Source organism: Manacus vitellinus, unplaced genomic scaffold (assembly GCF_001715985.3).
Source record: "Manacus vitellinus isolate BGI_N305 unplaced genomic scaffold, ASM171598v3 scaffold_10_pilon, whole genome shotgun sequence".
In the NCBI taxonomy this organism is placed as follows: domain Eukaryota; kingdom Metazoa; phylum Chordata; class Aves; order Passeriformes; family Pipridae; genus Manacus; species Manacus vitellinus.
Genome location: NW_021938838.1, coordinates 1,861,365 through 1,874,033, shown reverse-complemented (window position 1 = coordinate 1,874,033; position 12,669 = coordinate 1,861,365). Strand labels below are relative to the sequence as shown.

At 55.5% G+C, this 12,669-nt stretch overlaps 1 protein-coding gene across 1 annotated transcript; it reads right to left on the bottom strand.

Annotated features, from left to right (window-relative positions):
* Positions 1–7,102: 7,102 nt before the first annotated feature.
* CALB2 (calbindin 2) lies at positions 7,103–10,505 on the bottom strand. Its single transcript, XM_018086666.3, has 10 exons — positions 10,175–10,505; positions 9,914–10,003; positions 9,724–9,804; positions 8,801–8,857; positions 8,619–8,696; positions 8,449–8,504; positions 8,192–8,231; positions 8,005–8,058; positions 7,766–7,837; positions 7,103–7,521 (listed from the first exon to the last, which is right to left on the bottom strand). The coding sequence occupies exons 1-10, from the start codon at positions 10,286–10,288 to the stop codon at positions 7,405–7,407; spliced, it is 759 nt and encodes a 252-aa protein (XP_017942155.1). The 5' UTR covers positions 10,289–10,505; the 3' UTR covers positions 7,103–7,404.
* Positions 10,506–12,669: the final 2,164 nt, after the last annotated feature.

Below are 12,669 nucleotides of genomic sequence, written 5' to 3'. Positions count from 1 at the left end.
ATCTTGTCTTTAAACCACTGAAAAAGGTACAAGTAATGTTAAGAGAATTATCCAGAGGGAAAAAAACCAAACCAACCCCTTTATGCTCCATGATCTGGCTCTGCATTTTACGTTGCAGAATGGACAAAGAGCCTCAGTTCACTGTGGCTGAAGATACCTGACTCCCTCCCAGTCATTAGCGTGTTGAAATGGCCCTGTTTGCTTTTCCTGCTGACACCACAAAGAGTCCAGGAAACAGAAACCTTGAACTCTCATGCTCTGGACAAGTGCCCAGAGCTCACAGGTGGGATTGCATAGGTTAGTACCCCCCAGGGAATGTTGGCCAGAGCCAGGCAATTGCACAAAACGTGAATAGGGAGCCTCTTCCAAACTCCCGGAGGGGCTCTAATGTGTGAAAACTAATCTACTTTTCCCACAACATTGGCTGACCTAATAGAGATATTTCTATTTCCTGCCCTACAAACTCTTCCTCATTTCTTGTAGCCAAATACTGTTTTCCTGGAAATGGCAGAGGACATTTTCTTCCCAGGGTGACAAGTCCCTTCTCCTGCTGTCAAGGAGGAGCTTTGTGCCCTGCTCCCCCAGCACAACAAACCACCTGCCTCTGCCCTGTTGGCAGCACACCCTGAGATGGAGAGGCTCTCTTAATGTCAAGGGCAGACTAGACCAGGCTATAAAAAGAAACCTGTTATTTCCTTCGGCCACAGCCTCTGCCCAGCCCCACGTCCAGGCTCTGCAGGCCTGCAGACAGTGCAGGAGCAGCCATGTGGTGGTTTTTAACCTGCCTGCCAGAGGCTGTGGCTGTCCCAGCCCCCTCCAGAAGGCTGGGTTACTAAAGGCAACTCCACCCAGCTCTGAGCATCCAGACTCATGGCACCACACCGGTGCCTACCCAGGCCCCAGAGCTCAGTGGGGAACAAAGAGTAGATTGGGTTTATCTCCTCTGGGGCAGGACTCCTGATTACTGAAGGAGAAATACAAAGTCAGGGAGGCATATCAGCTTTACTAAACTCTGCAGCCCACAAAAGGCCACCTCACCTGAAGATAACAACCTTTCCCAACTTGGGAATGCTGTCCTGGGGCTGGATTCTGCCCCAGGCAATGCAGGCAGCCTGGAGCCAGCTCAGGGACAGCCAGACCTCCTGCTGAGTGCTCAGTGCAGACTCTCTAGGCAGATACAGGTCTGTGGGCAGCAGGGCCAGGCAGGTTGAGGAAGCTCTAACATGATCAGGAGAACTCACAAAATCATCTTTCCTCTCTACTCTGTCCCTGGTTTAGGTCCATCGAGACCCACTTTACTCACTACATAAACATACTTTGCACTGTCTCGTGTATGTAGATTGAATCTCACGGAGCCCTAAACATATTTTTCCTTCTTCAGATAAATTGCTCTTCCCATCAGCACAATATTTCCAAATAAAAAGCCTCTGTTTCTTCTCTCGATAGGGTCTGTGGAAAAAAGGGCAGTAAACACGTAGAAGGCAGAGCCACCTCAGGTAGTTTAAAAATGGAAGATGTTCTTAATGATTTTTAGACCACTAACCGGTCTTAATTACCTCTTAAGTATAGGATCAGCTTGGAAAGGGGGATGAGTCAATCGTGCCAGCAACACACACCCTCCAGAGAGGGACAGGGGCTGCAGCCAGTGGGGAGGGAGTGACCCGGGGAATCAACCCGAGCAGAACTCATCAAAGGGGCAGTCAGGGCAGAAACCTGCTGCAGGATCAGGCAGCATGCAATGCTGCTTTGGAAAAACCTCTCCCACTGCCTTCCTGGCAAATGGAGGGGCAAGGGAAGAGAGAAACACTGCGTAGGAGTTTGTCCCTCTGCAATTTACCTGCTTTAGGATTATTTTGGTATGGAGGGCTGCAGGAGCCTGGCCATGTATTTTAAAGAGCTGCTGCTTTGGGAGTGGTGATGGCACCTCCTTTCTGCTGGGCTTTTCCCCAAGCAGCTTACAGAGTTTGGGGTATTTAGGTCCCGATCCTGCAAGGACTTAAGCAGGTCATTGGGTTCTAACATACTGCAATTAATGCTGATCCTGGGGGCATTTACCTAAGCTACAGCACTCCAGAGAGTTAAGTACTTTAGTTCTGAGCCGGTTTTCCTGTCGGCTTAAGGCACCCAAAGGGTAGGTTTAGGACTGATTTTCTTGTTCTCAGCCTGAAGGTTTCCAGGTGAAGGCCAAAGCTGTTTCCAGGGTGGTGAGCTTGCTGGGAGACAGGAGAAAAAGTCCAGGCTGAGTTGTCCCAACACATCAGGATACTAAAGAGATCACAGAGGCAAGGCCTTCCCAAAGGGGTTTGGGAAAAGAGGTCTACTAGGGATCTGAGGCCACAAACCTTCATACACTGCTACCCCATGGTACTGTTGTCCCTGCACTGCCCTATATTTTATTTTGAGCAATTACAAGAATATTGGTCTTGAATAAAGGTCAAAGCTATAAACTGCACATCTCTGCCAGGCTAGAGGTGTTTCAATGAAGAAAACTAACCAGAGGTAAATTTAAGCTGGGGCTGAGCTACCCAAGGGAATACTCAATGGAAGCCAAAGCAAGTACATTCTCAAGCTACAGGACTTCAACACAGAAGGCAGAGTCACAGTTTAGATGCTCATCAAAGCTGGTCCAAGTAGTCTCTGTTCTCTTCAGCCAGACTGGTCTTCTGAGCCAGTTTAATGCACAGCTGCAAGTGTAGTGGGACAGAGAGGGGGGGAAAATGCAACAGGAACTGCACAAAACAGCAATGCCTTTCAAAAACTTCTGTTGAACTTATGGCACAGACCCAAGAGGTGCTTAAGGACTCAAGCCAAGCCAGGAGAGCGAGTGTTTACAAGCCCAGTGAAGGTTTCCACTGTGGAGTGGCCAGCCCAGGTTCCCTGGGATACAGATACATCAGATACTGGATTTCAGAGCCTCTGCCAGAGTCCCCACAGCAGTTCTGCAAGCTAGAGCAGAGCAGAAGGGCCAAAGGCTGTCAGGCTGTCCAGATACCACAGCTAAAGCAAATATTTACACACCAACAATGCCAACAGGCTGCTGGCTACTACAAGGCCTTTCAAGCCTAAACATTCTTGCCACAGAGAGCTGCGGGGAAGCTTCCCACCAAGAAAAGCATTTAAATAGCTGTCTTGTGACATCAGAGCAGCAGACTGAGTTATCACCTTAATTAGCATTTGTGTGCCAAGGGAGCCATTTTAACCGTTTCCTCTCTCTTTATCTTTGTCCTGATTTCAGAAGGAGCATACTCAGCACAGAGTAATGGTAACAGCTTGAGCACCACCAGTTATGTTGCTGAAGATAAGGAAACAGAAACTGCTAATCACTGTTTGTCACTCCTTGTTGCATAACAAGGCACTCTATTCCTGAACAGAAATAACGGGGGCTGTGCACAAGGCTCTTTGCTTACAGAAGGGATGGTCTGTGTCTCTTGGGTAACCTCAATTCAACTTGGTAATTTATAGTTCGCTGTATAACAAGCTTGGGAAAAACAAAACTAATGCCAGGGGGCTCCAATACCTTTCACAGGCCTTCACAGTCCATGGGCACAAAACACAAGCTCTAGGTAGCTGCTCTTCCATCCCTTCTGAGGAGAGCCAGAAGGCTGCCTCAGAAGGAGAGGGACAGGGAGCATTTGTCTCACAAGCATTAATCAATATCTAATAGCCCTCTTTATCTCCTGGAATGGGGATTTAAAACACCTCACTGCTTTCCTGCTCTGACATGGGCTGGAAACTTTCTTAAAGCTTTCCCAGCCAGTGTGGGCCAAGAGTTGAAGGGCTCTGGAGAGCAGCAAGGCCTTGCCCAGATCCCTCTGCACACTCTGCTTCTTGGATGCCTGGTCCAAGTGGTGTTCCCAGCCCTTTGCTCTCAGGTCAGCTGTACTTAGTGGAGCTGTTCTGGGCTCTTCACACAGCTCCAGCTGCACCCTGTATCCTTCCATCCAACTCTGCTGACCAGAGATAGTGGCATCCAGAGCTGCCAGTGCAGGACTGGCCCAAACAGAAACGCCCTCACGCCAGGGTTTGTAGCCTGAGGGCACAGCTCTAGCACAGCCAGCACTGTTTGCATTCCATGGGTCATGGGGTCACTGCAGACCTGCGGCATGGTATCCCCATTCCACAGCACACAGAATCCTGGAATGCTTTGGGTCAGAAAAGACCTTAAAGATAATCTCGTCCAACCCCCTGCCACCGGCAACGACACCTTCCACTGGACCAGGTTGCTCCAAGCCCCATCCAACCTGGCCTTGAACACTTTCAGGGATGGGGCAGCCAGAATTTCTCTGGCCAACCTGTGCCAGGGTCTCACCATACTCAGAGGGAAGAATTTTTTCCTAATGTCCAATCTAGCCCTGCACTCTGTCCATTTAAAGCCTTGTCCTGTCACCCATGCCCTTGTCAAAAGTCCCTCTCCAGCTCTCTTGGAGCCCCTTTAGGCACTGGAAGGCCACAATTAGGTCAGTCCAAAGCCTTCCCTTCTCCAGGCTGAACAACCCCAACTCTCTCAGCCTTCCCTCATAGGAAAGGTGCTCCAGCCCTCTAATCATGTGTGGCTCCCCTGGACTCGCCCCTCCAACACGTCCATATGTCCCTCCTGGCGTGGCGTCCCAGAGCGCCACAGAGCCGCTGCCAGGCGGGGTCTCAGCAGAGCAGAGGGGCAGAATCCTCTCTCTTTCCCCGCTGCCCACGCTGCCTTTGGTCCAGCCCAGGACACACACACACAGTCGGTTTCTGGGCTGCGAGCGCACACGGCCGGCCCGTGTCCGGCCTCTCATCGACCACATCACTCGTGCCCTGCAGCTTCAGCGCACAGCACGAGCAACATCCCAACGCCGCCGCTCCAAGACACAGAGTGCCCCCACGCCGCGTTTCTCAGGGCACAGGCGGCCCCAGTCCCGTTATTCGGCCAGGGCACAGCACTCCCCCCCGTTCCTGGAGCTCCCCGCTCGAGTGCCCACGCCGCCCTCCACGGCGCCGGCCGCCTCAAGGGCATCGGCGAGGGAGCGCCGGGCGCCCGCCGCAGCCAAATAAGCGTGAAGCCCCGCTCCCCAGCCAAATCGGAGCGCGAGAGCCCCCCTCCCCAGCCAATCCGCGCGCCCGTCTTATTTACCGCCGCCCAACCCCCTCTCCCAGCGCGGCGTCACCCGCGGCCGCGCGGAGGGACCCGCCTCCCCCCGGCCTCACAGCCGAAAAAACCCCTCCGCCAAACGGCACCGCGGGCAGCCTACCGGGGGTCGAGCCGCCACCTCAGCCCTCACCTGAGCGCGGAGTAAGAGGCGGCGGCGGCGAGGCGCCGGGGCAGGCGAAGAGCCGCGGCTGTGCAGGAGCGCCATGGCGGCGGTGGTGACGGCGGGACGCAGCGGCGGCTCACACCACATGCGAGCGCCGGCGAGCGCCCCGCCCCGCGCGCGCCGCCCACCGCGGGCACCCGCCGGCTGCTGCCCGCCTGCGCCGGGACGGTCATTGCAACCGCACCGGCCCCGCCCCGCTCGGTGGGCTGCCGATGCTGCGGGGCTGCTGCGGCGCGCTGTGCGGGGATGTACGGGGCTATACAGGGCTGTGCGGGGTTATACAGGGCTGTGCTAGGATGTGCGGGCTGTGCTGTGATGTGCGGGGCTGTACAGGGCTGTGCGGGGCTGTGCGGGCTGTGCTAGGATGTGCGGGGATGTGCTGGGCTTCCTTGGGATATGGATGACTTGACTGGGACACAGTGAGCCATACTAGGTTGTACAGGGCCATCCTGTGTGTGCCAGGCTGTACTCGGCCGTGCCAGGACATACAGGACAGTACTGTACCACACTAGGCTGTACAGCACTGTGGTTCAGCTGTATAGAACTGTTCAGCACCATATGGAACTATACAGGTCTGCACAGGGCAGTGTTGGGCCACACTGGGTTATACAGGACTGTAACACACCATAATGAACTCTACAGGGCCATATGGGGCTGTACTTGGCCATACGGAGCTGTACAGGGCTGTTCAGGACTGTATTGGGCCATACTAGGATGTATAGGGCTGTAATTGGCCCTACAGGACTGCCCTGGGCTGTACTGGGCTGTACCAAGATGTACAGGGTTGTACAGGGCAATATGGAGCTGTAAAGGGCTGTACTGGGCTGTGCTTTGCCATATAGGACTGTACAGCATCATATGAGGCCCTACAGGTCTGTACAGGGTGCTACTGGGCCACACTGGGCTCTACTGAGCCATACAGGACTGTACTGCACCATACTGGGCTGCCCAAGGCTATACTGGGCCATGAGGAGTCATGTAGGGCTGTACTGGGACATACTGATCTGTGCTTGGCCATAGGGAGCTGTACAGGGCTGTGTAGGACTGTATGGGGCCATACTGGGCTGTATGGGGCTGCACTTGGCTGCACTGTACCACACTGGGCTGTACAGGGCTGCACTGGTCCATACAGGACTGTGTTGCTCTGTACTGCACCATACTGGGCTGTGTGGGGTCTTACTGGGCTGTACAGGGTCATACTGGGCTGTTCATGTCCATATGGAACTGCCCTGCACCACACTGGGCTATACAGGGCTGAACTGGGCTGTACTGGACAGTGCAGGGGCTGCCCCGCCCAGTTCCCCACCCCCCCCACACTTCCCCCCTTGCGGGGCTCAGGTATTTTTTGAAAAACCAGCACCTCGTGCACATTCCCAGCACCCACCCTGGTGTTGGGGCACTGGGAAGGTGGGGGGGAACTGGGGTGTCCCCTGCACACACTGCTGGGAAAGGTGGCACTGAGACTCCACCAGCATCGTCACCCTGGCACCGGTTTCCAAAACTGGAATGGGGGAAAACAACCCTTGGGAGAGCCCAGAGGGTTTGGGAGGGTCTGGGAGGGGTAACTGGGAGGTATTCAGAGGTACTGGGATGTACTGGGGTGTGTGCTGTGCTGGGACATCAGTGCCCACAGCCTGCCTGCACTCTGCTCCCCAGGGATCTCCCTTCCATTCCACAGGGGCTTTCCCAAAAGCTCCATCTCCCTCCTCCACCCAGAAGCCACATCCCCACTGGGATCGGGATGTAGGGGAGGTCCCCTGTGTCCCTGCCACCCCCCAGCCCACAATGGGATGGAGAAATAGGGGCTCCAGTCTAGCAGTACTTGAATTTATTAGTAAACTGTTCTTTGGTAAATGATAAAAACGCAAGAAGAGACCAAAGGAACGAAAACAACACCCTCCCCCTCCCAAAAAAAAAAAAAAATCATATAATTAAACAAACCAGGCAGGCAGATGGGTAAAAAAAAAAAAAAATAAGAGTTTTCCCCCCCCAAATGGGATTTTAGCGACCTACAGCAAACCCAAGAGCTGGTGGGGAAGCACTGCAGTGATGGGGGCTCCCCTGTTTGCTCGCTTTGGGGGAGGAGGAGCGCGGGGCGTGTGTACGGGGGGTCCTACATGGGGGGCTCGCTGCAGAGCACCATCTCCAGTTCCTTGCGGTACAGTTTGCCCCCGTCGGAGAGGTTCATGATGCTCTTCCTGTAGTTGGTGAGCTGCTGGATGTTCATCTCCTGCAAGGCACGGGGGGAGCAGTGGGGTGGGCACCCCATTTCTCCCCGGGGAGCATCCTCAGGCTGGGATTACAAACCCCCCCAGCTCCTGTGCAGCTTCCCATGAGGATGCAGGGTCAGGACCAGCATCTCACCTGGTCCCCAGGGAACATGGACACAGCGGGGTGGAAGATGCTGCTGGGAGAGGGGAGGAGGAACTGGGGGGCTCTGGGGGTGGCAGCCAGGCTCTGTCCCCCCTACTTACTTTCTTATTCTTCTCATAGAGGTCTTTCAAAAGCGCATCCAGCTCATTCTCATCAATGAAACCATTTCCATCCTGGATAATGAGGGAGGGACATCAGCAGCAGGAAGGACACAAGCCCCACAATTCCCCCTTGGACATAGGCACAGGGGGCATTGACCCATCCGAAAACACGTGATTTTGGGATATTTTTTCCCAAGTTATATTTATTTGGGGGTGTCTCCCAGGAGCCATCTCCCTACCTTGTCATAGAAGGCAAAGATGGCATTGAACTCCTCCGAGGACAGCTTCATCCCCTGGGAAGTGGCAAGGGACACCAGGCCGTGAGGGAGGGGATGAGGTGTAAGCAATAGGAACAAGTTGTTATTATTATTATTATTATTATTATTATTATTATTATTATTATTATTATTATTATTATTATCTTACCTGAAATTTCAGCAGGAAGTTTTCTTGCACAGGCAAAAGTCTGAAAAACAAGAAGGGCGGGGAAGGGCGGGAAGCAGCCAGGAAAATACACTTATTAAACCACAATGACTTTTTGCTCAAAAAAAAAAAAATAGGCAAATTAAATAGGAAAGCAGTTTTTTTTCCCTTGGAAGCTGGAGCAGACTCTTCCTAGACACAGGCATTTCAGGTGTGTCTTTGCCTCCCCACTGCTTCCTTCTCACCACCCGTGACCTTACCGGGACATCTCGGAGAGGCCCAGCTTCCCGTCGCCGTTCATGTCGAACATCCGCAGCTGTGGGGACAGGAGCAGCACCCGCTCACCCACTGTCTCCCCCTCCCCTGTGTCCCACCTGCCACGGGGTGGTGAGACCCTGGCAGGGGGAACAGTCCCACGGGTCCCACTTACGATGGTCTGTGTGTACTCCTGCAGCTTGGGCTCGTCGTAGGGCCGGTTCGCCTTCTTCAGCAGGTCCGACAGGAAACCCTGGGAGGAGAGGGCTTTGCTGGCTGTCCCCGTCCCCAGCTCTCCCAGTGGGAATGTCCCACTGGCGAGGACCCAGCTCAGCCCACCCCGCGCCCGCAGCCCACCTTGAGCTCGTTGGCCTCGATGTAGCCGCTGCGGTCGGTGTCGTACCTGCGCCAAGCCTGCGGAGGGACCACCGTGACCCTGAGTGTGGGAGTGTGAGCTTGTGCCCCCCTTCCCCTCCTGACATGTGTGTGTCCCCCATAACCCCTCGCTGGGAGCATCCCCACCACCACTCTAATGGAGAGGGGTCACCTCACAGCTCCCACCTCCTCACCAGTGCCACACACTCTCCCTTGGGGCTGGGTGCTTTTGTCCAGCCCCATGCCAAGAGTTCAAGCACTATTGTCCTTGTGCCAGTATGCAAGATCAGGCTTTAATATTTAATAACATTTAACTGCACCCCCAATTAAACAATAGTGCCAGCTTACCCCCCCCATGCCACAGTGTGCTCTTATTTCAGCCATCGCCTTCACCTGGGGTTCATTTTCCAAGCACAACCTCCCCACTCCCAAGGACTCTGCACATTCCTCTCCACCCCCAGCTGTGTTTTGTTCCCCGTCCACAATTTCTCTCCCACCTCCCTGGGTTCACCCCATGCAAGGGCATGGTGAGGTTGTGGGGTGGCCCAGAGCAGTGCTGGCTTCCATAACACACACAAGCACATTCCTTGGGTACTGTGGACCAACTATGAGGGGGAATTTATAGAACAGCCCCAAATCCTCACAGCTCACCTCGCCCAGAGGGTGGGATGAGGCACCTGACCATCCTGAGGGGTGCCCAAGAGGTGCTGAGGACTGGGAAAACTCACCACACCCTGCTCTCCCCCCAGACTGGCAGTGCCTCCCAGTCCTGAGTTAATGCCAGGAGTTTGGGGGAGACTGGGGGAGGTTTGGGCAATTTCAGCTCCCAGTTGTTTTTCCATGGTGGAGCTGGGCACTGAGGATGGAATCCCACGGGGAGCCCCAGCACAGCCTGTCCCTCTCACCTCCATGAACTCCGAGCTGGACCCCACATGCTGGCGGAAACACAGCAGGAAATTCTCCTCCGTGGGCAGGATCTGGGCCAGCTGCGGGGAACAGGAGCATCAGGGAAGGAACACAAACACCAGGGGGAAACACGAACATCGGGGGGGAACACGAGCACCCCGGGGGTTGGTCAGGTCCAGCACCACTCACCTCTGCCATCTCGATTTTGCCGTCTGAATTTTTGTCGTACTTGTGCATGAACTCCCTCATCTTGTCGGCCAAGTTGTCCTTCTTTAAGTCCTGCCAGCAAGGAGAGAGGGGATGGGAGCATTTCCTCCCCCTTCTCTCCCAGAGGAGACCTGGTCCCGCTCATCAATGCCATTCCCAAAGGAGATGGGGCTGGCATGAGTCTGAATCTTTGGGCAGGAGGGAACCGAGGAAAGAGGGAGCAAAACCAGGAGACGCCCTTACCACGCCCGCCCCCTTCCTCGCACTTTCCAGCTCCTGGAAGAAGTTTTCCAGCTCTTTACCTTCGATGTAGCCATTTCCTGGGGAAAGAAAAAAATGCAATAAGAATTGCCCCATGTTGGAGGGCAGGAGGAGAGCGATGGATGCTCCCAGGGGACACAGTGCTTGTTCCCTCTGCACCAGAACACAGCTCCAGGGCGACTGTGGCAGCAAAGAAACACCAGCCAATGCTGACTCTGAGTGTTACATAAACTGGCAATGCCCAAATTTGCCCAGGTGACACATAGCCCTGGACTTGTCCCCTGCACCCACTTGCAGGGCACTGGGGATTTTGTCCATCTTAGTCTTTGCTGCATTTTCTGTATCTGATGCTTCAACCAAGTGGTTTAAATCAACCTCCCCATCCTGTCTGAGCGTTTCCCAAACCAGGCCTGGCTCTTCTCAACACACTGTGGGGGCCGTGAGGGCAAATGGGGAGCAGACACAAGGCACCTGGCACAGCATCTCCCCCATGCCCCCGGGCACAGGATCAGCCCCAGCAGGATCAGCAGGATCAGCAGGAAGCGAAGGGGTCAGCGCAGTGCTGATCTCTCCCACTCAGGAGCTCCAAAAGGTCCCTGTCCCGTGTCCCCTGTGCCCCTTGCTGCTGCTATCTGTGCTGAGATGTGGTTCTTCCAGAACCTGGGATATCCACAGCTCTGCCCTGCCTGCGGGATGCTCGGTGGCAGGATGGCTCAGCTGGGGCCCAGCCACACACAGCACTGGCCCTTGGTGGCTTTAGGGGGTGGCCACTGTGCCTCAAAGCAGCAGGGTCACACCACGGCTGGGGACAGCAGAGGACACTGGCTCCATGGTGCTGCCAGGCAAGGTGCCACCTCCCTGCCAGAAACGCTCCCTCCCACCAACATCTGGGCACAACTGAGGGATGCTGCCCTTCCCTCTGAAGTGCCTGGCTGAGGGATAGCCAGGGCTCTTCCTTGTGGGCATTCCCCCAAAAACTGCTCCACATTTCAGCCTCTGGAGGCTTGGGACCACAGCGCCCTGTTCCGCACCGCCTTCGGCATCATCACCTGCGGGCTCCCCAGCAGCATCTTCTCCCTGCTGCAACACAGTGGCTGGGAATAACCCATCCACATCCCAGCTTGGAACACCTGGGAAAGTCCCAGAGGACCCTCCTCTTTGGTGACCACAACCCGATGGATCAGCAGCATCCTTCCCAGGAGGGGATGAGGGGCTCGGGCGATATTGGGGTGCCGCTGTGAGCCGCTGAGGTGCTTGGTATCCCACTGCTCTTCCCAGGGGCTTTGCTTTTGCAGGCTTGGGAGAACCCCAAGCTCCTCCGAATTCAGTTGGAAAAAAAGGAAAAAATCAGCAAAAGTTTTGAGCTGGGAAAGAGAAAAGGGCCAAGAAAAGCCATGGCCAACAGCTTGGCTTCCTCCAAGCAGCAGCTTGGACAAGTGTGATCCATGTCCGCAGAGCAGCAGGGTGTGGAATATCATGGAAAATCCCCTCCGGAGAGCCGCGGCCGGTCCATGCGGCTGCACTTCGGAGCCTCGGGGCAGCTGTGACTGGCAAAGAGAGGACATCAAAGACATCCAAGGGGACATCTCTGGGGCATGAAGAGCCTTGAGGGGAAGTGGCTCAAGGGATGGAAGCCCCATTGGAGGGGTTTAAGTGCAGGGATGAGCTTGGCTGAAGTAACATCCACAGGGGAATGAACCCCACGTCCCTCCATCGGCAGAGGGAAGCTGCTGGGGCTGTTGGAGCTCCCACTTGGTGCGGCTGAGCATCGTCCTTGTCAAGGCCACCTTCTTCCCTGACGCCCGAGTCCCTCCTCTCCCGGGCACAGCTGCAGCCCGGTAGCCTTGCCCTGCCCAGGGGCCGCAGGCCAAGCTGGATCCGTGCCCACCGCTGTGTTTTGGAGATGACAGAGCACATCCAAGGGTGCAGCAGGATGCGCTGCAGGGAGGCAGCTGGACACCCACACCAGGAGCTGTGGGGTGCCACCTTCCCAACCCCTTGGTGGTGATCCAGTGCCAGCTCCAGTGGTGACAGGGGCTCATGCCCGTGTCCCCGGTGCTGCGGGGCTGCAGGGGGGACCCTGACGGTGCAGCTGGAGCAAGCTGAGCTCCAGCTCCAGCAGCACAGCCGAGGAGGCTGCGTGACGCAGTTCCCAGGAGGGTTTTGGTCCCCAAACCTCTCTGCAGGAACAGGAGACCCAGCGAAGGGCAGAAGCTTTCCCCTGGGCTGCTCTTCCCAGCGGGCTGAGCCTCCTTCACAGCACTGCAGAGCTGAAAGAAACTATTTTCTCGTAAAATGATGCTGCTTTTTGCATTTCCCCCCCTTTCTGGGACTGGCAGTGGTGGGAAGAGGGGTGTCCTGCCCAGCTGTGATTCCATGGGAAGGTGACATCCCCGTAGTGCACACGGTCGTTTGGCACAACATCCCTGGGCAGAGGTTTTGCGGGGCTGGGGAGCAGGCGGGGACGGACCGAGCAC

Bases quoted from the DNA above. Each gene is read 5' to 3' on its own strand.
- CALB2 (XM_018086666.3), bottom strand. From the start codon at position 10,288: ATGGGGCAATTCTTATTGCATTTTTTTCTTTCCCCAGGAAATGGCTAC. The intron at 8,858-9,723 runs GTGAGAGGGACA...GTCCCTCCGCAG, and splicing joins CCAGCTCGGAGTTCATGGAG to GCTTGGCGCAGGTACGACAC. The intron at 8,232-8,448 runs GTAAGGTCACGG...CTTGTTTTTCAG, and splicing joins GGCCTCTCCGAGATGTCCCG to ACTTTTGCCTGTGCAAGAAA.